Source organism: Nanorana parkeri, unplaced genomic scaffold (assembly GCF_000935625.1).
Source record: "Nanorana parkeri isolate BGI_ZX_2015 unplaced genomic scaffold, ASM93562v1 scaffold707, whole genome shotgun sequence".
NCBI classification, from domain to species: Eukaryota; Metazoa; Chordata; class Amphibia; order Anura; family Dicroglossidae; genus Nanorana; species Nanorana parkeri.
Window position 1 is genome coordinate 787,691 of NW_017306975.1, and position 27,112 is coordinate 814,802.

The window sequence follows — 27,112 nt, forward strand, 5'->3', positions numbered from 1 at the left end:
CCCCCATCCGCGGGCGGAGAGAGCACCCCCCGGAAATGATGGCAGATAGCAAGATAGCACGGGAAGCAATAGCTTCCTTGCTATCTGCTGATTTTTTTTTTTTTAGTATTCTATCAGCTGGTGCCGTCAGTATAGAAAGAAAAACAGCATAGGAATTCACAGCTAGATTGCTATTTGCTATTTCAATTTGCAATATTCAATAGCAAGCTGGCTATTGCACCCACCCTCTGCTGCTGTCAATAACGAGAAGATTGATGGAGGACTTCAGGTCCCCCTCTGCTGATTGACAGCAGCGGTGGGCGGGTACAATAGCACGTTTGCTATTGGCTAATGCAAAGTGAAATAGCCAATAGCAATCTAGCTATGCTTTCCTATGCTGTGCTGGCATTGTCTCAAACTACAAGAGCACACCCTTCTGCAGGAGCTATATGTTCTAGTAGGGAGAGGGTGGTAGCAAAATTGAGACTGCCGCAGAGAAAGAGAAGGTTCCTCCTACTGCTAGGAAGAACTGTGCTGTGTGGTAGAGCTGTGTAAATCTCTCTGGATGGACAGAAATACATATCTTTTTGGCAGGTAAAACAGCTGCCATATATGTATTTCATCTGAGTATTTAGCTATTTCTCTGGATTTTAGCTGTAAGGGTCAGTCAACTAAAAACGGATACTTCAATTTTGGCAGCTGCTATAGAGTCAATCCAATTTACAGATTAGGAGATCTTTAGGAGATCCTGCTGGTGAGATGCCTGTGCTTAATTTCCTAGGTTTGTACACTTGCATCATGGTTAAAGCCTCAGGAGGTTCTGGCATTAAGGTAGGTTAAAACATAAAAAAACTCCCGCAACCCGGGCACATTAGTGCCTGCGTTCCAGTCCAGTGTGACTCGCAAAAATGCTGTGAGCACTATTTTTGCGGGGGGCATAGCTGTGGTGCCATTGACTTCAATACAACCCCACACCCCCTCCCGCCCCTGAATGCACGGAGTCGGCTGGCTTACATTCCAGTGCGTCCTAGAGGCCACAGCATCCTGTCCTCCCATAGTGCTCGTGTGGCCGACGTTGAACATGAGAAGAGGTGTTCTGCCCCTTTCCATCTGCAGCGTCTGACACATTCAGCCGGCAGCCGCACGAGCACCGCGGGAGCATAGCCGTAGCCAGCTCCTTTTGTGCCCGAGGCAAGAAAAAAACGTGCCCCCCCCCAACAGGCGTGTGATGTCACCCAGCGCCCCGCCTCCAGGATTTATTTTTTACTATTTTTTTATTTTATTTTAATTATTTCTTATTTAATTTTTTATTTTTTTTAATTACATTTTTTTTAACTCTTGGGTGGGCTTCAGGGAAATATTAGGGGTCTAAACAGACCCCTAATATTTCCCTTTTAAAATAGAAAAATAAATTGAGGACACAGAGTCCTCAATCTCTTTTTCTGCAGCCTCTGTTCTAAATTTATGGAAAGCACAGAGGCTTCCCATTTATTCAGAAAATATTTTACTATCATCCAGTTTCTGAATGGGGAGGAGCCTCTGTAGTGAGTGCTTCTCCCCATTGAGGAACTCATGAATGAATAGGAAGTGATGTAAATCATATCCTGTTCATTCATAACTGGGGACACATCGTACTATGTGTCCCCAGTTATTTACAAACACTGGAGTGATCAGACGACCTGTGATAGTTATGTGACAGCGGCTCCCTCCTCCGCCCCCCGATGCCGGCTGCAGCGGTTCCTTCACTTCTAGGATCACCGCTGCATACACATGGGGAGAGCAGCGGGGATCCAGAGAAGCCCCACGGGCGGGAGGAGAGGACATTGCAATCTACCATTTATAGCTACGCGATTGATTGGTAGATCGCGATCGACCTTATGGGCACCCCTGTCCTAGATTGTTCACTTCTCCTGTCTTCCCCAAACTCTTCACCCTTTTGTGAATAACCCTGTAAATGTCTGAATAAATTTTTATTGAGGCCAATTGTTTTGAACTTTGGATAAGCAGATTTGCTCTTTTTTTATTTAACTTTACGTTTCTTATATCAACCGGGTTGTATTTTTTATTAGAATCTTTATTTTATATGCCACATTTTTTTAAATGTTTTTGTAATTTTTGAGTGACGGTAAGAGTCAGATTTTCTGTTCAGTTTTTATTGCAGTCCTCACTGGGGAGATATCCCCTCACTTTCCGCGCTAGTAACACCATAAGAAAAAATGTTATGGTGAGGATGTCACTAGGACAGGGAAACACATACAGGGTTATTCACAAAAGGGTGAAGAGTTTGGAGAAGGCAGGAGAAGTGAACAATCTAGGACAAAATAGCTGATTTGGAAAAATTCTCCAATTCAGCTCACTTTCCAGTTCAGCTATGTTGTCCTAGATCAGTGGTTCTCAACCTTTCTAGGACCGGGACCCCTTGGTATCATTTGCCAAGTTGTGGTGACCACCGACCGTACAATTTAGGGATGCACCAATACTAGTAACCCAGAGCATCAGAAAGAGGTGAATAGCGTCATCTGCCAGGGAAGCATTTTCTGTTACCCCATAACAAATAAAACATTTAACCCTTGCCAAGCCAAAAGGATAAATGCACTTTTGTTTTAAAGTGCACTTATCCTTTAAGCTGATATTTCTTTGCTAACTAGTTTCTTTGAAACTAACTAAAAACTCCTGATCTAATAATTTTTTTCTGGGTAACAATCTCATATTCCTTTCTTCCATGTTCTATTAATCAGCTCCTGTCAATGCGACCACAAAGAAACGGGCATGCCAGAATAAAATGAAGACCCATTTCATGACACAATAGATAGTGCAAATCAGCTTTTCACAAGTCATGCTTATAATGCTTTTGATTTACCGTCTCCACGCATAAGAACGATTAACTAACCAAGAGCAAATCGAGATGACATGCCTGTGGCCAGCATAAAAAATATCTACCAAATGCAGACTAGCACAGATCCTATATATTTTCCCAACAAAGCACCATTACCTCACACTTGTCTCATATGTCGGAAATGAACACAAAAAACTTAGATACCCTCTTGGCAAAGCACTCAATTGATGTGTATGTTTTAGGACACAGAGGTTTACCTCAACAATACATATAAAAAGATGAAGAACAGCTTGAATTTTGCAAATGAGGAAAAGAAAGGTAGCCTCTATCTGTTATCTTTTTTTCCCTTTAGGGTCCTATGCACACAGGAATTAAAGTACATGTGTCCAGGTGAGTTTGAAGCTTATTTCTAAATGTACCTGAAAGTATATAATGCATTGCTATGACTGAATACACACCTAGATGTTTAGCAGCCTCTGGGTGCGTTCAGGCCAGCCCCGTTTACACAAAGAAATTTCTGCATCCTGGCACTGTTTAGCCTGGTGTTACGTGGCTAAACCCAGGAACATCTAAACACAAAAAAAGGGATCTGGGAAGTATAACATTTGTTTATACTTCCTAAATACCTTCTCCTGTGTTTTAGACCCGTGTGCATGGGGTCTTAGGCCTTCTGTATGTAAAATTTAAAGCAGAAGTAAAGTGACTTTTATAAAAAGCAAACAAAAACAAAAAAACACATAGCCTGCACATTTTGGCAGGGCTAACTGCGAAAGCAATCCCCTCCAGGGCTGTGCTTCTCACTCACAAGCACTTCCATCTGCATCCCGATTTTCTACCGGGTTTTGAGCCTTCAGCCTCCTGAATGGCCAGGTCCCGATGACGTAACTCCTGCTCATGCTCATGCTCACGGGGTTACTGGTTACTAAGCTTGCATGCTAAGCCTGGGCACTGAGCTGCGTGTGTGCATCTCAGTATATAGGAAAATAATTTTCTGCCAAGCAGCGAGAAGCTTTAATGGCAGAAGTCTCTTCTTCCATAGAAATCCTACCAGTCCGCAGTTTTTTTTTTTCTAGTTTACTTCCACTTTAAGTCAAACCCCAAACAGTGAATAGGATTATTACAGAGAGTTTGCCTGATTAAGGGGTTTGTCTTCCCAAATGTCACATATTGTAAACAATAAATTGCTCCATTTTGAATCTTTAATGTGCTGGTGATGTTTTGGATTCAGTGTAAGTGGCGCCATCTGCTTTTGTCAGTACAGTGCACAGTTTGTTTGGCTTGAAACTATTCGGTGAGCACCCTTACCTACAAATAAAGCTACATTGAAATTTGAGCATCAGCGTCTTTGGTTGTTTTTCATACTTTTATTGCACGTTTGTACACACATTTTTTCACACACATGTTTTCAGGCTTGAACAGTTTTTGTTTTAGCCAACAGAAAGAAGGAAAAGGTTGTTAAGAGCAAAATTGTGCGTTACATGTGTTTTTCAAATGCTCCCATCGAAGTCTATTTGGGCCAAAAATGTGCACTTATGCCTCAAAGAAATTCCTGCACTTTTTCTGAGATTTGAGAGACAGCAGATCGCTCATTTGTGAATAGCTACAATAGAATAACATGGCAATCAGAGTGTCAAACATTGAAGCACGCCTGGAAACTTGCTTCAAATCACAGGTGTGAATGGGGGCTTATACCCAGTGTACAGGACAAGAAAAATGGTACTGTGCAGAGTCCTACAGAACAAATACTCTACAATTAATGTGTGCATTTCAAGAAAATACTGGCGGCCCTTACAACCATCATTGCCCCCCTCTTTTCGAAACAGCAATTACTCACTGCCATCCAGACCCATACTGATGACACTTTCCATTTTGTCCCATGCACCTGCCATGTGACCAGAGATGTCATTGCTTTGTTACCAGGAAAACTATTGAAAGTATTTCTGCACTCAATGCAGGAACAGGCGGCAGTGAGAGAGCATGTAGACAACAGCAGTTTGGCGCTTACAAGACCACAGGAAATCACTCAGCAGTTGCTTGGTACGGTCTTCTTTTGCAGCCACCTTCCTGCTTTCTGGCTCTCTCTTCTTCCAGGTCCATTGTCACTCACAGGCTCCATGGTCAGTAATGGTGGGGTGAAGATCACAGGCCTCAGTATTAAGGCCTTATTTAGTGACCATTACTTAGCACCAACCATCTTACCTGAGGCATACAGTCCCCTGAACTCCACTCACACAGGTTTTTTTTTTTAATGAGGAAACATGGGGAGGATGATTACTATTTAAATGCAATACTTTTAGTAACAGAGCAGTTTTCGGTTCAACAGGGCTAAGGGTTTGTTCACACCAAATACAAACCAGATCTGCATGAGTTTCTGCACATGCAGTGCAGTCTGTTTTGACCCGTTTTTGACGCGTTCCAGGCCAGTAAATAAAGAAATTATTATATTTTTTTGCCTAAAATGGGCTTTCAATGCGTTCTATGGCATTTGCATGTGTTTTTGGTGCGTTTGCATGCATTTTGGTGTAGAGCTGCAACAATTATTCGATTAAGTCGATTAAAATCGAATTGGTGCGTTCCAGAGCAGAAAAAAATAGGGCATGCTCCAGTTTTTCCACATGCCCTGGAACTGAACGCTGTGGTGTGAACTAGAGCCCAAAATACCATTGGAATACATTGGATGCATTTTTTATGCGTTCTGTAACTGCTCTGCATCTGCTCCGCACTTGGTGTGAACAAGCCCTTACTGCAACAATGCAGATATATTATGATTACTTCAGCGCCACCCATTCTTTTGCACCATAGTGTAATTATTAGACATGTGCAATTCGTTTAGTTCCGAATCGAAATTTGGACGAATTTTCGGAAATTCGGACATTCGGATGTATTCGAATTCCGAATTACAGATATAACGAATGCAAACGAGTCCGAATTTCCGTTTCCGAAATTCGGTAGCGGTAGTTCGTTCGACCGTTCGTTTCGTTTTCGTTTCTTATTCGTTTCTTATTCGTTTCTTATTCGTTTCGTTCGTTGGAGCAAAAGGAGAAAAAAATTTTCCCCCTCAAATGCCACTTTGCTGCAAACGAACGAACGGATGAACGAAACGAATAAGAAACGAAAACGAAACTAACGGTCGAACGAACTACGGCTAACGAATTTCGTCCGAATCCGATATTCCGAATCGACTTTCACACCAGAATCCCGAAAAACGAAATAACACAAATCCGGATTTAAAACGAAACGAAACTAAACAAATTTTTTGGCAGTGCACATGTCCAGTAATTATTACCTCAAATGCTCAGGAGAAATCCAACCAGGATAGATGGCAGTACCCCAGACACCACTTCGGGCTTCACATCTTAATGTTTTAAGCATCCCTCATACAGAACACAGGAGACCGTGTGACTTAGCTCACCTCCCTTTACTTTAACCACACTTCCCTAAGCTAATTAGTAGGGATACACCGAAATGAAATTTTTAGTATTCTAATATTTGGACGAGTACTTGTACTCGCCCACATGCCCGATACTTATCCCGATACCTGAACTTCCAGTATCAGGAAGCCAGACAGCTAGTCCTTAGACGCCGCCCGGCTTCCTGATTGGCTGGAAAGCCGGTTCCATGCTGTGTATTTATTTTTGAGATTTCCACACAACTTATTTACTTGCCACAATATTTGTTATTCTGTCCATCCGCTCTTGTGATTTGTGCACCTCTGCTTGCTACATAGCCAGCAATGACACCTCTATTTGTTATTGCAGCTATGCAACAAACTCTGACACCTGACTGCCTTCCAGGACCCTACATATCCTGTAACCTGTCTATGCATCTACCCCACATCTCTCAGCACATTACACCGATAGCTCTGGGTAATGCAACAAAACCTTACAGCGCAGGACCTCTCAGACTCGCAGGGTTATTCACAAAAGGGTGAAGAGTTTGGAGAAGGCAGGAGAAGTGAACAATCTAGGACAACATAGCTGAACTGGAAAGTTAGCTGAATTGGAGAATCTGTCCAAATCAGCTATTTTGGCCTTGATTGTTCACTTCTGCCTTCTCAACTCTTCACCCTTTATTGAATAGACCTGTCAGTCTCAGGTCTGCTGTCCAGCGGAATAATGGAAGAAATTGGATTTTAGGCAGTTTTCCGAACATTATTTAAAATACTTTTAAAGTTTTTAATGTGTCAATGGATGTGAAGGGCCTGTGTTGATAGAACCAGATTGAGATGCTACTAAAAGTATTCAGAATTCATTAAAAGTTGGCTTTGACCTGCAGCCAACCTTCTTCTAACCTGGGTTTCACCTGCTTTAACCATCTGCCATTGTAACTAAACAGCCAGATGGCGGCTTCTTGAATACGGGTGTGCGTTTTTTAACGTCCTTTCCTGCCCTGCTCGTGCCCGCCAATAGGCGGCGTGCACAAGCAGGAAATCTGTTTGAAATGTAAACAGCAAGCGATGGCTGTTTGCATACAAGCATTTCGGCGTCTGTAGAAATGCCCGATCGCTTGTATTACGCATCCAGGTGTGCAGCTCCCCCGCCGCCGATCCGGAGCTCTGCTGTGCCTGGTGCAAGCCAGGACCGACACGGCGGCTCTGTCACTGGAGATCGGTGTACAACCTTCCTCCGACCTCCTCTCCAGGCTCTGAATGCAGGACATGATGTATATTACATCACTTCCGCATTCAGCAGTCATTCCCAGCTTCAGAAACCGGGGAGAAGCTGGTGAAGCAGATCTCTGCTTCATCAGCTTCTCTGGGGGTCCCTAGGTGACATTAGGGGTCTTAGAGACCCTGGGTGTCTCCATAAAGAGAACCTGTCACTGTATATTGGCTATAACATAGGGGGTTTTGTTAGTTTCCGAATAGAAAAAAGCGTTCAGCGCCTCGGCCCTCTCCTTGTCGTTTGTGACTAGCTTCCCGCTTCCATCCTTTATTGGGCCTATCTGCTCCTTTCTCACCTTTTTACTGTTAATATATTGGTAAAATTTTTGGGGGTTCTTTTTACTATCTGCGGCGATATGCTTTTCACACTCAGTTTTAGCTGCCCGGATTTCTAGTTTGCATTTTTTGTTACATTCTTTGTAGTTAAGGAACGCCAATGCCGTCCCCTCCGTCTTATATTTTATAAATGCCGCTCTCTTGTCCTTGACGTGTTGTTTTACAGTTTTATTAAACCATATTGGTTTAGTCTTTGATCTTTTATTTTTGCTCCCTAAAGGTATACACTTTGAAGTAGCAGTATGTACTGTGTTTTTAAAACAATCCCACATCTGGTCTGTGTTTAGGTTTTGAAATAAGCTTTCCCATTTTATTTCCCCCACTAGGTTGCGCAGCTTATCAAAGTTGGCCCTTCTGAAGTTTAGGGTTCTAGTCCTTCCAGTACACTTCCCTTTTCTGTGTTCAATATTAAAAGTAATCACATTGTGATCACTATTACCCAATGACTCCTCCAATTACAATATCCTCGATTAACTCTGCATTATTAGTGACAATTAGATCTAGTTTGGCATTTTTTCTGGTAGGAGTCTCCACCATCTGGTCCATGAAATTGTCGGGCAACATGTTTAGAAATCGCCCCGCCTTTGCCGAACCCGAAGTTCCATTGGCCCAATTGATGTATAAGAGATGCACCAATACCATTTTTCCATGTACAAGTACTGATACTTGTCGGAGTACTCACAGATACAAGTACTGATACATTTTTGTTTATTGTCATGTGATAGTTTTTCTAAAACATTACAGACTAATGATTTCAGGACAGTGGTGGAGAGCCAGCTCCCAGCTGCAACCTTGGTAGTTCTTGTGAAAATGCCAAGTATCGGCACTGGTATCTGGACATCCCTAGTTCCTACAGTGGAGAAGACTGCTTTCCAGGAATTAGCATCTTGATGGCCCCATAGTACATGTTTTATCACGTATACAGAGAATAAAGAAAAGCACCAAGAATACTTCATTTAAAAAAAACATTTCTGGGGGAATAAAGAACATTTTGCAAAGTGTTAATGCAGTCAAGAGTGCACTTTGTATGTTCCGTATGTGCTGGCTGTTGGTTATGTGTTTAGATGAAGCACTGAGATCTTGAGGAATGCTGAATTAAGTTTTACTTGCTTAGCAGGGCATTACATGTATGTATACAGGAATACAGCATTATGAGAGAAAACATATATACAGACAGAACTTCGTGTGCAGCACAGACAAGCATACATGAGCATAGAGACCAACACTGCAACACAGCGCCATCTAGTGCCCAAAAGACATAGTTACAATGTATGCTAGTATATTTCCAACACTGGCAACTCTGACAGAATCAGGGTTTCTTATCATCTGTGCCTACTGTGATTAGCAAATTTTCGCATAAAGGAAATTCACACAATGATTGATCCTGGCTTATATAGAAAAATTATTGTGTGCTACAGGGATCGGTGTTGAGTCCAGTTCCTTTCAATCTTTTGTGTGCTGTATGATGACGAATTATGTAGAATTATTACAACTTAGCCGGATACTACTGAATGAGCTTTGCAAAATTACAGCATGGGTTATTTCATGGCAAATTAACTTTAATGTTGAAAAATGAAATGTTATGCAACTTCGCCATGGGAATAGAACTGTTAAATACAGTTTTATTAACCCTTGCAGTGGGAATACCCCTGCACTGCACTGTTCATTTTTGTCTAGGTTCAGCTGTCACAGCGCTTCCTCCAGCCTCTTTCCTCCTACACTGCAGCATTGGGATGTTCCTCAGCGTCTATGCAGTGAGAGGAATTTATTACAACTAGGGCAGACAGAATCTGGAGCAGTTTTGCCCATGGCAGCCAATCGGCTTCTATCTTTTCTAAAGCTTAACTGAACAAACTGTAGAGAGAAGCTGATTGGTTTCTATGCAAAACTGCTCCAGATTTTGTCTGCTTCAGTTTTGATAAATTACCCTGTGCTGCGTGCACGGCCATATTGGGCAGCTCCCAGGAAGGACAGGTGCTGTGTGTGATTAGTACGCAGCCCCTGTCCTTCTCTATGGGACTACGCGGCCGTACGCCCCCCCTACACTCACCATACTCGTACGCTGACAGGATGGATCCTGTCTGCGTACGAGCCGGGAAACCCGCACCCGTACGGACCTGCACTTGGGGTGAGCATAGAGCGGTCTATGGCCGCATAGTCCCATAGAGAAGGACAGGGACTGCGTACTAATCACACACAGCACTTGTCCTTCCTGCCCAATATGGCCGTGCACGCAGCATGGAGCTGTACGTGCCGGCCGTTTTCTTGTGTGAATGAGGCCTAAATATTTGTGTGGACTGAACCTTTTTGCTCAATACATTCTTTTTGGTTTCAGTATGAAGAAGTGCTTTGCAGGCATGAGAAACAACCCACCAAGTACTTGTTTTGAAAGATCTATGTGTCGGAACTTAACATTACTAAATTGATTATTGATTGAATAGGAGATTATAAATCATCGCTGAACTTGAATGCATAACTTTCTTTTTCTGGCAGACTGAGGAAGATAATGAAGCATTTCCTGGTACTTTGTTGGTTTTAGAAGTCTCTGTTGGAGGGAAGCATCAGATTGTGGCCAGAAATTCTGCAGAATAATCTTATCTTTCCTGTGACTATAATAAATTGCTGTAAATTTGATTCACAATACCATACCATGACAAAAAGTGAATTGGTTTCAAAGCAGCCAATCTTTAAAAAAAAAAAAATCTAGGGTGTTAATGTGGGAATAGCAGTGCAATGTTTTAGACTATGTCATTATTGCTTGTTTGTGGTTTATTTCACTTGTCTACGCTGCTCTGCATTTCCTTGGGTGAAGCATTCATCTATAGGCTTGTCTATGAGAATCAGCCTCATAAAGCCATTCAACCATGCCAGGCAAATGAAGCCTATGAGTTGTGTCTCGAAGGCCAGCTGTGCCCTGTGGTGGGAGATGCCAGGATTTGGCCTTAGGAGACTAAAGCCAGACTGGCCATGGGTTTAACCCATTACCTATACTAATATATTTTTAAAAAATGCGTCCCCGCAATCCAGGCAACGGGAGTAATAATGAGCAATAAAACACACACACATATTTTCTATTAAAATTATATATATTGGTGGTCTATTTTTTTTTTAAAAACAAATGTAATTTATAGCTTTACCTTGGGGTCCATACAGGGAGTCTAGACTGCCATGCTGATTGACCACCTAGTTACCTAATCATGCAGGACTAGTGGTGCTGAATTGTATGAGGGGGCGTCTAGGGCCTGCCCACATCCCGGAGTGCCAGGAAGCAGGGACGAGCAAAAATTATTTCAATATAGATACCATAAATCTGTTTTTTTCCGGCCAGTTATGTGAAAAGTGGGGTGTTTCCTCTTCTTTGGCATTAGTAATCATCACTGCTGGATAGAACGGCACTCATATTATGACCCTTCCCAGGGAAGGTGTCCATTACAGTTCACAGGAAGTGCGTTGACTCTGGTCATCAACTAGAAGGAGAACATGCACTGTCCTTCATCAAAGCAAGCAACTAAAACCTCTGTTTTTAGCTCATATTTTTTTAAACATTGTAGATGTATTTTGCTGGCTAGCTGATAAGTGTGCTTGGAAACATTTTAACTACGAACACAAAGCGCACAGCTCACCCTATCATGCGTCCCCGCAATCCACACTCGTTGCACGGATGACAAAAAATTCAAACTTTATTCCATATGCATCCATACAAAGAACGACCACTGGCGCATTTCTGCCTTACTCATAGCTGGTTGGCTATTGAAATCCCACCCACTAAGTGGACCTGAGATAAATGTTTCTCTTAGGTCTGCTTAGTGGGCAAGTGCAATAGCCAGCCTGCTATTGCAATTTGAAATTGCCAACAGCAGTCTTGCTATTGCTCCCAGCTGTTTACATTCACCTGCCGCCTGCAGGAGCTAGCTGGCAGGTGAATGGGGAAGCAGAGCACCTCGGTAATGGTTGCCTGAGAGTTACCATTAACTCTCAAGCAACCATAAACTACAGTTACCTGGCACCAACTGATCACCGTGGGTGCTGAATAACCAGGAGTTTACTGTACGGTAAACTCCAGTGTAAATGCGAAAGATTGGAACTCGATTGATCGCAGTTCCAATCTTTTGCCCCTATTACTGTATATGGCGGTCAATGGTCAATGCTTCTGTTAAGCTGGCCATACAATCTGCGGGCTGAACACAAAAAAACAGAGCAGATTCCTCCATCAACGCTACGAGAGAGTTGATTGAGGAATCCCCGCTGTTTCTTTTGTATTCTGATAGCGGCCGGCTGCTAACTCTGTTTCTACGAAGATTTTCCGTCCACCTCCTTCAAACAACTGATCGAGGAATGCCGGCCAAAAAAGTGCCAACAGCAAGATTCGCACAGTGTATCGCCACCTTTTTATATTGGTGGTCAGTGTCAATGTCTCCATTATATTCATGGCCATTGTTAATGCCCCCGTTATATTGGAGGTCAGGGGCAATGCCTCTGTTATATTGGTGGCCAGTGTCAGTGCCTCCATTATATTGGTGGTTAGTTTTGATGTCTGTTAGATTAATGATCAGTGTCAATGCCTCCATTATATTGGGGTTCAATATCAATGCCCCCGTTACACTGGTAGTGTCAGTACAGTCTTCGAGAAGTATTTTTCTACTGATACTGTAGAGAGCTGTGTGCACTAATTCTGTAGTATATAGATGCCTTCCCACACTCCTTGCCGGCCAATATCAAAAACCGTATGAAGATGTCACCAGCACACCAAAATCCTTTCAGGATCACCAAGTGTTCATTTTATTGAAGAATCTTGTCACAAAAACAAGCGCTTTCTGGGCCGCGCAAGGTCTTTTATCAGACTTAGTATTGACAATGTACACAAATCCTTACTACACTTTATATGGACACCCAGATATGCAGAATCCACCCACTAGAACACCCCATGATGTCATCATGACGTCATAAACCCACCAAAAACATTGTAAACAAATGACAAGTAATCACTGTCATACATGAAAGAATCAGAACACAGATTGGGCATCAAGCTATTAGAGTGCAAATGAGTATGAACAAGGATATGTTGAAAGGTGCCCAGAGGTATTGAGAAAACACTACCTATATGACAGGAACAGGGGATCACAGGCAGAGAATGCCACTTTCAAAGTCGTTGGAGAATATAGCTGATTCCTGTTGTCATGAAGATCAGACGCCGCCGTCTAACACCATCTGGCTGCATGTATGGCAGCAAGTCCCACCCACTGGAGCATGCACAGTGGGTAAAAACGGGATAGAGAGCTAGATATACAACTAGTGCACATAGTTCCATGGCACAGGCACATTCACTATATTACCAAAAGTATTGGGATGCACATGAACTTTAATGGCATCCCAGTCTTAGCCTGTAGGGTTCAATATTGAGTTGGCCCACCCTTTGCCACTATAACAGCTTCAACTCTTCTGGGAAGGCGTCCACAAGGTTTAGGAGTGTGTGTATATAGAAATGTTTGACTGTTCTTTCAGAAGCGCATTTGTGAGGTCAGGTACTGATGTTGGACGAGAAGGCCTGGCTGGCAGTCTCTGCTCTAATTCATCCCAAAGGTGTTCTATCGGGTTGAGGTCAGGACTCTGTGCAGGCCAGTCAAGTTCCTCCATCCCAAATTCGCTCATCCATGTCTTTATTGGCCTTGCTTTGTGCACTGGTGCGCAGTCATGTTGGAACAGGAACGGGCCATCTCCAAACTGTTCCCACAAAGTTAATGGAGTGCGACTCAATGGTCATCCCTTCACTTCAAGATAAAGGTTTATTATCTCTAATGTTGAAGTGGAAGATTCCATATTCTAAGCTGTGCTGTCAATCAAAATAATGTACTATAAGGGACAGATACAACATTTTTGAGGCCATCAGGTCCTGGACTGCATGTTACCACTTCTCCATTGCTAGGCAGCACAGGACATCTGCATACCCCGCCAACTTTCTGATATGAGAAAGACACCTTTTTCTTTACAAGTGCAAATGAAAAGAATACACCCCTGCCACTCTCCAAAATCATGCCAACCAGGAAAAATGATCAAGCAAACAATGACTGGTTAGTCCCACAAGTGCACTTTCTCACCGATACTTTGCCTTTAAATTGGCTTTTCAAAATACCAAATGCAATAATTGAAAGGTTTAGAGCAGTATAACAATTTAGGAAGGCAAATAGCACATATTGTTATAGAGTTCTACACATTACACCAGTAAGAGGGATAATGGAGGAGCTAAGAGGGACAGAGGTTCACAAAAGAGAGACAGTCCCTTCAAATGAGGGGCAGTTGGGAGCTATGCATCGGAGACCTCTCGGTAAGATTTTAGATTTGTCAAACATCGGCCAGATCTGCAGTTTTCCAGACAGCCTCTAAATGCATTTGACTGCTAAACTCACTAAATAAAATCACCATCTGTCTTGCTGCTGGGGATAAAACTCCACTGATGGCTAATTCAGTGTACAGGCTGATTCAACACTTTCCTGTGGCGGCTAAGCTCCATCAGGCAGCAGAATGAGAGGTGGCCATGTGTCTCTATGGAACTGTTAAATAAGCTGAAGTTTCACTGTTACACTTAAAAATAAAGATCAATGATGGTTTGGTACATACATGATTTTATTGTACAAAGCATTGTGGAAGTGCATTTTAAAATGTTTGTGCATCACACCATTTCAATTAGTAATGCTGTGGTAATTTTTACTACTACTACTACTACTACTACTAATAATAATAATAATAATAATAACCAGTTGAATTCAATTACTGTATGTCAATTGATAGGAACAGTTTAGAAAACATCAGAAGGTTCAGGGTAGTTTTCATGACCGATGTATACATTTCTCTTACATCATTCTTTTTTAGGTTAGGAGTCAGCCTGAAAAAATTACAGAATGGCTGAAGGATGTGGAGTGTCTTGCCTGTAACCAGCAGTCAAGCAATGATGGCCTTCATGGCAAGATCAACTGTGCTTTGTACTAGTCTGGTGAGTATAACTTCTTTTTAGCACCTAGACATAAACAACCACTTAACCCCTTCATGAGCAGTGATGTACACTGTACGTCACTGGCATCAGGCTCATTTAAACAGACTGCCTGCGGCACTCTGTTTACATTTGTAAAGCCAACTGTCGGCTTTACAGTAGAAGCGATTTCTGGCGGACTCTGCTGCCACCAGATCGCTTCTACAGGCCGGTAAACTGGGATCCTCCCCCGCCCGACACAACCGTCATGTTTCCTGGGCTCCGTTGCCCCTCCTACGGGCCCGGGACCGGCTTCTCTGGTGTCAGGGGGGATGCTGGGAGGACATCGGCGGAACTCCTCCCTGTACTATGGTACTGGGAGCGATGCAAATTACATCACTTCCGATCCCATAGCTGTCAAGCCTGCTTCAGTGGCGTCACAAGGGGGGTGCGGGGGGAGCGGCCCGCACCAGGGTGCCACCAAAATGATTGACAGTCATTTTGGTGTCGCCCCCACCCGAAAAGTTGGGCACTCGGTCAAGGACCGAGAGCCCGACACTTGCTCGAGAGAGGAGGGGACCCGGCAGCATACCTTATTCCCCCAGTTGACGACCCCTCCTCTCTCTCTGCCGACGTCCATGATTCATGCAGAAACTTCTTTCAAGGGAATCTGATCACCTTCTTTTTTACAGGTTCTCACAGCAATAGCCTAAATCAGCATAAGAATTACACACACACTCTCTTCCCCCCCTCCAACCCCGCCCCAGCTCCAACGGGACTAGGAGGCAGTGCTGTGACAGTTCAGAAACTATCGGGCACTGTCTGTTCAACACACTACAGCTGGCCCGGATTAACCCCTTAAGACACGTACCTGTAGCTGCACAGACAGCCGCACGCTCTGCCGGGATTGTGCCCACACAGCAGAAGGTCCTCCTTCATGCATTCCTCTCCAGGACCACGAGTCTGCCCCTGTCCGCCTGAAATTGTGACATCTTGTGTACGTGGCTGAGGTGGCCTGAAAACTGGACACAAGATGCCAAACCCGAACTGTACGGGTGAATCCCGCACAGATGGCAACCCTAGGTAGCGCCGGCCCTAGCTACAGTGGTGCGTGCTGAATAAGATCTGCATGCGATACTTTTTGTGGTGTGGTGCAACATGGTACAACCGCATCTCACCACACTGTCGCTGTTGAAACTGAATGAAATGTCACTTGTGACATCTCATCACAAAAAAAGTAAACAGTGAGACGCAACAGGATCAGTGCATCAGCACTGTTTCTGCCAGTGCACGCCAGCGGCCAAATGTTCAGCATGACTTGCTGATGTGCACAGACACCTAAAGTTCAATGTATAAGTGTACATTTGTGTTTGTGTGTTTTTCTGCTAACATATGATTGTGAAAGATTTTTGAAAGGTCTGGAATCCAGTATTTAAATTGACAACAGTATAATTCAGAGCAGTGTTAATTTGTGATTAGTGTAGCTTTGCCATGCATTTTAATGTGTTGTAACGTTTTTTAAACCAGCAAGTCCTATTCTGATCTAAACTGCTTCCATTTTACTATACACATCAGTAGGAATGCAGTGGGAATGTAGAGTAAATTCTAGGGATGCACCGATACCGATACTAGTATCGGTATCGATACCGAGTATTTGGGCGAGTACTCGTACTCACCCAAATGCTCTGATGCCTAGCTCGATACTTCCTGTATCAGGAAGCCGGGCAGGGCGTCATTACACGCTGCCCGGCTTCCTGATTGGCCGGGAAGCCGGCTCCATGCTCCCTCTTCACATGTGATGAGAGAGCATGGAGCCGACTTCCCAGCCAATCAGGATGCCGGGCAGCGTGTAATGACGTGCTGCCCGGCTTTCTGATCGGTCGGAAAGCTGCCCAATCAGGAAGCCGGGAGCCTTGTAATGATGCAGCGCCCGGCTTTCTGATTGGCCGGGAAGCCGGCTTCATGCTCCCTCGGCTTCCATGATTGGCCAGCAAGCTGGCTCCATGCTTTCTCGTCATATAGTGATGAGAAGCATGGGACAACTTCCTTGTTAATCAGGAAGCCAGGTGGCGAGTCATTACACGCCGCCTGGCTTCCTGAATGGGACTTCCGGTACTCGGTATTTGGTATCGGCGAGTACTGGAAAAAAAATATCGGTACTCGGTACCGGTATTGGTGCGTCCCTAGTAAATGCACCTCAGAAGAAGGTTTGCTCATAACACATGCACACTGTGCATCCAGTGCAGAACATTGAGCATGGCGGTTGGCCCTGAGTATCAAGGTACATTTATGAACTATTCGGACTGCGGGTATTCATTAAATGCTGTAAAAGCATCACTTAAAATATCTCCCCAGCTTATGTTATATATACTGTCTAAGGAGGGAAAAAAGCACACTCTAGGTATCTTGTCATATCATCAATCTTCTTAGCAAGGATAGTGAAAGGTGCCCACATACAAAAGTAGTGTTTACAAACATTTTTATCAAATGGCATGTTAATAACGCAACATGCAAACAAAAACACGGTATGATTTTTTTACTGAGAACATCCACAATAGTTTTCCTAAAAGTACAAATAGACTTTATGCTGCTAGTCCGAGGTAAAAAAAAATTAAAATATATTTTCAGAAAGCAATTACATTCTTTCAAGCCTTTGCACTTTTCATAATAAGTGCCATCAGGGTGAACGCAGTGCAATCAATGATAGTGTTCTCTTTCGTTAAATAATGTCTTCTCAAATCTCTTACTTCCCAGCTGCCGGTCCGGCTTAATCCTTAGCTTGCCATCTACAATTCCAGTGGATGAAATTAACAAACCACTTTTTATCATGAAGCCCATAAGTATACTGACGATAAGCCATTTCTCTAAAGAACAATTAAAGCTTACAGTTTAGTAATAAGTCGAGTTCAGTTAGCCAAAAGACAATCTCTGGTCAAAATAGAGAATTCAATAACAGATAAAAGATGCTGCGTGATTACCTAAGTACCCTTGTAGGCACTGTTTGGTGGAAAATGTAATGTTCCACACTAGTTTTCTTGTGTAATTCACACTGCAGATAGTGATATGACTAAACACTGGATAGTTATACATTGTATGGAAGTACACTTCACTGCTATTAATTGATTTCATTTTATAAAGTTAAAAAAATAAAATGGGAACGATAAAGGACTATTTAGTGGATTTTGTTTGTGGCAATGGTATCATAAATGATAATCAGCACAGATTTAGGAAGGACTGTTCTTGTCAGACCAACCTACTAACATTCTACGAAGAGGTGAATGGAGATCTGGATGGAGGGAGGCTGGTGGATGAGGTATATCTGGATTTTGCCAAAGCTTTTGACACGTTACCACATAAATGCTTAGTACACAAGTTGAGATCTATGGGCATAGATTAAATGGTGTGTACATGGATAGAGAACTGGCTACAGGAACGTGTCTAGAGAGTATTCATAAATGGCTCTTTTTCAGTTTGGTCTAAGGTCAAGAGTGGTGTGCCTCGGGGTTCTGTGCTAGGCCCCATACTGTTTTTACCTGTTTATTAATGATATCGGGGAAGGTGTTAATAGCCATGTTACTGTGTTTGCAGACGATGCTAAAATTGGGAGGGTGATAGACACGGACTTAAGACAGTATAACATTACAGGAGGACCTGGATAAAATAGGGAAGTGGAGCAAGTAATGTCTTGTATTAAAAAGGTAATGTACTTTAGAGACAAAGCAATCATTTTGCCACTTTATAGATCGCTGGTTCGGCCTCATCTGGAGTATGCGATCCAGTTTTGGTCATCAATCCACAGAAAGGATGTCCTTGAGCTGGAGAGAGTCCAGAGAAGGGCAACTAAACTAAATAAGGGGCTGGGAGACCTAAGCTATGAGACAAGTTTACTAAATTTAAACTTGTTCACGCTAGAAGTGGGGAGATTAAGGGGGGGGGCATGATTTTGATGTACAAAAATGTTTAGTGGTGATGGCAACATCAGCAATCAACTATTTACAGTAAACTCCATAACAAAGACTGGAGGCCACCAACTAAAACTGGTGGAGAAAAGATTTAATCACAAAGGGCGTAGGGGCTTTTTTTCAGTTAGAGCAGTTCAAATCTAGAACTCGCTGCCACAAGCAGTGGTATCAGCTGAGAGTATTGAAACATTCAAAAAGCATTTAGATACCTTCCTCAGAGAACCGAACATACAGGGGTACAGGTACTCTTAAAAACAAGGTCACAAAGAGACTTGTGTACATACATACACATGCACAATCACACACAGACACACTAAGGTTGAACTTGATGGACCTCTGTCTTTATTCAACCTCAAATACAATGTAACTATGACATCCCACATTGTGCTGAACAAAGAATCCACTGTGTAATGGCCAGGGCTTCCTTTTTGGTTGCACAAAAGTCAACACATGAGCGCATGGCTGCAGTTCCCTGCACCTTTTTATAGCTGCTTCACTCCCGCCAGTGACCTCATACTACAAATTAATTGTTTTACTACATATTGTCAGCAGAAAAAAAAACAGTCTATAGTTATGCACTCATTTCCTTTTCTTAATAAATAGACATACTTGTTATAATATGGCTACTGTATAAATAATCACTCTCAGGCAACAAACAGCCAGCTAACTCATTTAGGTTACCTACAAACATGGGCAAGACCAAGATGATGGGGAGACAATTGATAGGTGCATCAGCAAAAGGATGGGGGAAGTTGTTTCCCAGGCTGTCCGTGCTTGGCCAGGTCAAATTACATCCAGAGGAAGGGGAGGGATGCACAGATGGCTGCGGGCCCTCGGGCAGTGCCTGATGGCCCGTATGGTCAGTCCACCCCTGGTCCTTGCTTTTGAAGGGTGGCTCTTTTCATTCCCCATGGTCCCCATGTGTGTTCTAAAGTAGCCAGCACTCTAAGCTTGCTCCTGTGATGGAAAACAATGTCCATAATCTAGAAATTAGTACACTAACCACATGTAGTGCATCACCGGATTGAGCTTGGAGTGGTGACAACTTTACAACACACACGGGGACCATGGGGAGCAAAAGTAGCCACCCTCCAGAAGGAAGCACAGTGTCTGCACCAATTCAAAGATGATTTTAGGATCAGCCGTGTGATGCACAAATAAGCTACCTTTTTGTTAATACTTGAATGCATTTTTAAGATTTAAGAGATTTAGTGTCACTTTAAATCTGCATTTTGCAATGATAACAGTGCTAAAGAGCAGACTAAAGCAAAGTAGAAATAGCTTTCATTTTGTTCATACAGGACTTTTATTTTGTATATTGGTTATATGTCATTTAGACAGCCCTTGCTATTCTTTAATAGTTACAAACCACCAAAACATTCATAGAACAGTATGTAAATAAGACAGAAAGAGATGAGAATATAGCAACATTGTAATTGGGAAAATAAAAAAAAGGCTACAAAGTAGTGACACATTAACAGTGCATCTGAGGTCACAGGAGGAGAGAAAGAGAAAAGGAGAGAGAAAAGGGAGAGGAGAAAGGAATAAAAGAATGTGGAAGTATCAGTGTAACGTTAGGGTGGGAGTCAAGAACACTTGTCCATCTAACTTAATTATGTAAGACAGTATAGAGGTAGGCTATCCTGCAGTTTGTCTGAGGTTATTTGTTATCTATTTCATGATGTAGACTCCAGTTACTGGTGAGTTAAAACATTCATCGACTGAACCGGTCTACATTCAAAAACTTACGTTTACCTTACCAATGGCTGGAGACAAGGCATCTAGATAAGCTTAGCAGATGTTAGAGAAAACGTTGTGCGGTGCAGAAATAGCCAAGCTTTTAAAACGTAACGCTGAACTCCTAGCAAACAGCTAAACAAACAGATGGAATACCTAAATGGGAGCTATTTTTCCTGTCAAAGGATTTGTATTTCTGTATATCTGGTTCTCAAATGTACACAGCTTTAGCATACAGAACAGCTCTGTCTGGCATGGAGGGACCTGACTTGTCTCTGCTGCAGTTAACCCTTTCGCTGCCACCGACGTATGTCATACATTGCTGGCCGCGAGCTCCTATTAAGAGATAGCCGCTGTGACTCGACTGTCGGCTTTACACTGGAAGTGATTCTGACAGCTGAGCTGCTGCCAGATCGCTTCTAGGGGTCAGTAAAATGCATGCCCCCCTCTCGCCCAATACCTCGCCTTGCTTTGCAAGCTCCGCTGCCCCTCCTGTGGGCCTAGGACTGGCCTCTCGGCTGTCGTCGCGAAGTGGGTAAGGAATCACTTCCAGTCCCTCAGCTGCCATTGCTTGGCTGCAGAAGCTGTGCAATCTTTGCTCCAATAGCTTTTTTGGAGTGGAAAGGTGATATTAGAGGCCTAACTGACCCCTAATATCACCTTGATAGAGAACATGTCACTAGTATGCTATCACATAGGGGGCTTGTAAGCCCCCATATGTGATAGCAATTAACGAAAGTTAAAAAAAAAAGTTAAAAAAAGAAGATTAAATAAAATAAATGCAAAAAAAAAAGTCCCCTGCCACAGCGAGTGTGCGCTTATTAAGGTAAAAACGGGTCAGGTGCGTTTACGTATGAAAACGATGATCGCATTACACATGTTAGGTGCCAGAGTGAGAGCAATAGTTCTAAACTGATAACCTGTACAGGATTTTAAAGCGTCGCCTATGGACAATTTGGGGTACCAAATGTTGTTCACTATTTCACGGACACCAGTTTTAGCCTTGGCATGTTGGGTATCTGTTTACTCATCATAATCTCACCTTTTTATATTTTACAAAAATTAAAAAAATGGTTATTATATTGTGTTTTGGGGCACTAAAATAAAGTTTGTGGGTTTGATAAAGAGTTGCGCTAATATCGTGCCATCATTTTATGCTACTGGGTTTTTGCTTTCAGAAAATATATAATTTTTGGTGATTTTAAGTAATTTTCAGGCCTAAAATGTAGATTATAACGTGTGTAAAAAATGTCTTGGCAGCAAAAGTGTTAAGTTAACACTTCTAGGTCTTGTTCCCCCTCCCTCCTACCAGGTGACTAGACCATGAAAGGAAAAGCAGCAGACTCATCAGCTCATCTGCTCCCTCCTACTATCAAAGTGTCCCTTGCTGGCACATGAGCAATGCAGTACAGCTGGCTTGTTCCCCATGCTGCTTGCAAATAGTGTGCAAGTGTCAATAAGTAATACAGTGTAACAATATATTGTTAGGTTGTAGTCAGGGGCGTATCTGCCGCGAGGCAAACAAGGCGTTTGCCTCGAGTGGCAGATTCCGGCAGGGCGTCAGATGTACCGGCCCGTGGCCCGCGAGCCGGTACTTTGTGGCCGGCAGCCAGCTCACAAGTCAGGTACGCGGTCGAGGACCGCGTAAGTCACTATTTACTTCAACCAAATTCATTCAAGCCGTGACCTTTGCTTTGCATATGACATCAGTTAAAGGCATTACAAGTAATTTTAGCCCAAACTAACATTCACCCCTTCCAAAGATGGCTGTTATTGTTCTGTTGATTTTTCTATTTCTATTGGTTAATGTTATTTTTTACAGTTTCATTACTTTTGTTTGTTATTTCAGTATCACATAAAAATGATTTTTATGATGATCGAAATGCAATAGCATCACATTAGGTAATCAGAGCAAGCACTATAAAATAAATATATAAAACAGCAACAGTGAAGCATGGTGGAGGATCCTTGCAAGTCTGGAACTGCATTTCTGCCAATGAGGTTGGAGGTTTGGACAGGATCAATGGTGTCATCAATGCTGAGAAATACAAGCAGATACTTATCCATCATGCCGTACCATCAGGGAGGCGTGTGATTGGCCCCAAATTTATTCTGCAGCAGGACAACGACCCCAAACATACAGTACATGTCATTAAGAACTATCTTCAGCATAACGAAGAACAAGGAGTCCTGAAAGTGATGGTTTGGCCATCACAAAGCCCTGATCTCAACATCATCGAGTATGTCTGGGATTACATGAAGAGACAAAAGGATTTGAGGCAGCCGACATCCACAGAAGATCTGTGGTTAGTTCTCCAAGATGTTTGGAACAACCTACCTGCTGAGTTTCTTCAAAAAATTGAGTGCAAGTGTACCTAGAAGAATTGATACTGTTTTAAAGGTGGTCACATATTGATTTGATTTGGATTTCTCTTCTGTTCATTTACTTTACATTTTGTTAATTGATAAAAATTACTATTAACACTTTTATTTCTGAAAGCATTCTAACTTTATAGCATTTTTTCACACCTGCCTAAAACCTTTGCACAGTAATATATACACTATATTGCCAAAAGTATTGGGACACCCCTCCAAAGCATTGGATTCAGGCGTTCCAATCACCTCCATGGCCAAAGGTGTATACATTCAAGCACTTAGGCATGCAGACTGCTTCTACAAACATTTGTGAAAGAATGGGTCGCTCAGGAGCTCAGTAAATTCAAGCGTGGTACCGTAATAAGTTGCCACCTGTGCAATAAGTCTATCCGTGAAATTTCCTTGCTACTAAATATTCCACGGTCAACTGTTGGTGGTATTATAACAAAGTGGAAGCAACAGGGAACAACAGAAACTCAGCTACGAAGTGGTAGGCCACGTAAAATGACAGAGCGGGGTCAGCACATGCTGAAGCGCACAGTGCGCAGAAGTCGCCAACTGTCTGCAGAATCAATAGCTACAGACCTCCAAACTTCATGTGGCCTTCAGATTGGCACAACAACAGTGCATACAGAGCTTCATGGAATGGGTTTCCATGGCCGAGCAGCTGCATCCAAGCCTTACATTACCAAATGCAATGCAAACCGTCGGATGCAGTGGTGTAAAGCACACCACCACTGAGACGTGTTCTCTGGAGTGACGAATCACACTTCTCTGTCTGGCAATCCGATGGACGTGTCTGGGTTGACGGTTTCCAGGAGAACAGTACTTGCCTGACTGCATTGTGCCAAGTGTAAAGTTTGGTGGAGGGAGGATTATGGTGTGGGGTTGTTTTTCAGGGGTTGGGCTTGGCCCATTAGTTCCAGTGAAGGGAACTCTTAAGGCGTCAGCATACCAAGACATTTTGGACAAATTCATGCACCCAAGTTTGTGAAAACAGTTTGTGGATGGCATCTTCCTGTTCCAACATGACTGCGCACCAGTGCACAAGGTAAGGGCCATAAAGACATGGATGAGCGAATTTGGGGTGGATAAACTTAACTGGCCTGCACAGAGTCCTGACCTCAACCTGACAGAACACCTTTGGGATGAATTAGAGCGGAGACTGCGAGCCAGGCCTTCTCGTCCAACATCAGTACCTGACCTCACAAATGCACTCCGATACCGGTACTACGGCAGTGCAGTAGGGGAACATGGAGCTGGCTTCCCGGTCAATCACGAAGCCAGGGGGTGAGTAATGACCTGCATTTCGGCTTCCTGATTGGCCGAACAGCTGACACCTTGCTGATTGGCTGGGAACCTGGCTTTCCAGCCAATCAGTTGGCTGGTCATTACTCGCCAATCACAATCGAGCCGGCCAAACAACATGGATTCGGCTTCCCAGGCAATCAGGAAGCCGGACGGCATGTCATTACCCACCACCCAGCTTCCTAATTGCCCGGGAAGCCACCTCCATGCCAGCACAAGCACCAGTACTCGGTATCGACGAGTATGGAAAGGAAAATATTGGTACTCAATACCGAAAAAACGGTATCAGTGCATTCCTAAAAATATTTTATATAATATTGCATAATGCATATAATATGCAATAGATTAATTATATGCTCAATGAAAACAAACTATGCTTTCCCTTTAAAAAAAAAAATGCTTTCAAATACAGACAGGCCGTACGTATTTATAATGAAGTCGTCATTAAAGAATACTTTGTTTTTTCCACTCTTGCCACTGTAGTTTTTTAATGCCAACTAATAACAAATAAGCGATATTAATAAATCTGTAATAAAAAGCTTCTTTTCTTTTTTACAAGCCACAGGCATTGCAGCAGGGAAGAAATTAGCATAATTACATTTGCATAATACCTCATCCACAGAAATGAACTGCTCCTTCATGCTTGGCTGCACTGGAGGAGTGGGGTAACTGTGTGTGTAAGCTGCCATATGGGAACACACAGCCTTCAGAGGGCTTCCCCCATGAGCCTCATACAATGCACCATGTATCTCTAAGGATTAGGAAAAGGCTGACTTCATCTCACACCAAGCTAGAATGTATTTTCCTGAAATATGCCCATGTCATAGGGTTAATTAAGTTAGGGCCGTAAAATCCAAACTCAGCAGATTTTGCAGTTCAGAATTTTCAAATGGCCCTAAGAAATATATACATTTTTATTTTAATTCAGAAAAGGGAACCCGTGCAATAAGCAGCTCCAGGCAATGAATCCTCGGTGGCTTCCTTATCGAATGGTAAAATAACAGGGCTCACTTGAAAGGAACAGCAGTGGCAGAAAATCATTGAAAGTGTCTTGAAGTGGTAACGCTGCAAGATGACACACCATTGAATAGATGTTGTTGAAAAACTATTGGTTCTCTAGCTGATGAAAAGCTACAAGTTCCAGCTTGCTCTTAAAAGCTACAAGTGCTTGCAAGACATGCTTTTTGGAATAAGTATGTTAGAACATCATTTAGGCCTCGTTCACACAGGTGGCAGCCTCCACTGCCCTCTGGATAGACCATATAGTCAGTTTACACCTGGGGTGCTCCTACAGATGAAACCACATAATATGAGGTAGGATTTTTTTAGGTTGCTACACACAAAAACAACAAGCAGGAGACCAATTTAAAGATCAAACATTCTTTAACAGCATTCCCATGAATGGGATGCTTACATTTGACTTATACATTTGAGGCCATAGTTGCTGAACACTCCCTTCTCTATATGTGAGCAGAAACCAATCTGTGACAACTTGTTATCAAATGGCATAACTTGTTATAAAAGTCAATAATGAAAAATCATTTAATCAAGTTGTCAATGTATCAAAAGATCAAACCCAATCTAAAGGGTTAGCTGTTTGGCACAACAGTATAATGACTGGAAGATGACTCGTTAGTAGGCGCAGTTGACAATGCCCACATTAATGTGTAAGATGGAAACTAAAAGATCTAGCACAAGGACCAGAACTGTACAGAGATTAGAGGGCAGGTCTGCAATAAATGACACCAGCCTACCTTCAAAACTAAACCTTGCTAAATCCATTGAATCAATAATGTCTATGAACCATGACACCACTGCCGACCTAGTATGGTAGCTTGCTTTGACTTTTGATGATCATTTTTAAAGTCCCTGCTGTGTCTGTTCAGCCTACAGGTGCTTACATATACCCAGAATTATCACAGGAAACACTGTCTCTTCTGGTAAATGCCATGGATACAAGAAAGCCTAGACCAAAAAGCGACAGAATATATACATCTGAACAAGATTTATTTATGCACAAATGCAATCATAGTTTGCATTTACTAGCAATTGATTGGAAAATTGCAGACTAATTAAGCACCAAGGACATTTCCATTAAGAACAGATTTCTTCTTCAAATGAAGGAAGGTTCATATGCATTCCTGGCCTGGGTCTTCACTACCTTTCAGTACCCAGATGCAGAGTCCCCCTCTCCCCCTCCCCCCCATCCCATGCAACACTATAACAGACCACGTTCAGCTATTCATAACAGACCAAGTTCAGCTATTGGTCTGCGGCTATGGCCGCACACCAAGCAAGTTTTCCATTTTGGATGGATCACAACTTGCGATCAATGTCAGACAAGCATTTTACAACCCAGCATTTATAAAAAGAACACAACACTGCATGTCACAAGTGCCTTAGTACTAAACTGCAAGAGATTTCTAGAGTTCTATAAGCCAGAAGATTTCAGTTCTTGGAGAAAGTACTGAGAAATGTGGCACAACCTTACCATGAGTTGGGTTTTTGCCTTTGTTGATCTGTTTCAGTCTCTTCTGGTGGGATTTGCCATTATAATGTATTTGAGCCTGGACAGCAGAGTTGAGCTGTATGTTGCAGACCCCACATAAAGTGAAGGAGGGCAGTCTCTTCTCCCGTGTAGTCTGCACTTCCATATCTGGACTCTCTGGTTGCCCATTCTCACACACAGATATAGCAGAAAGGGACTCCGCGGAGTAAGCAGGACTTACTGGACGCTTCATAACTGCAGCCAAGAAGAAACAAATTATCAGTTAGACAGGACTTTTTATTTTCAGCTTACCAATAGAAACATAAATTTGTTGACCAATAGTGCTATAAAATAACCCCCTAAATTAATTATCTGGAGAAAATCTCTGTGGATCTATCTGCAATAACACTGTTGGGTATTTAGAATTAATTCTTTAGCACAGCAGGCATTGAGTATAAGCTAT

The 27,112-nt window shown here is 42.8% G+C and overlaps 1 protein-coding gene across 1 annotated transcript in view; it reads right to left on the reverse strand.

Annotated features, from left to right (window-relative positions):
* ZNF385C (zinc finger protein 385C) overlaps positions 1-26,902 on the reverse strand; it is a 157,890-nt gene extending 130,988 nt beyond the window's left edge. The window contains exon 1 of the mRNA XM_018563893.1: positions 26,653-26,902. Coding sequence (XP_018419395.1) covers positions 26,653-26,902 — 250 coding nt within the window. The remainder of the gene's footprint in view (positions 1-26,652) is intronic.
* Positions 26,903-27,112: the final 210 nt, after the last annotated feature.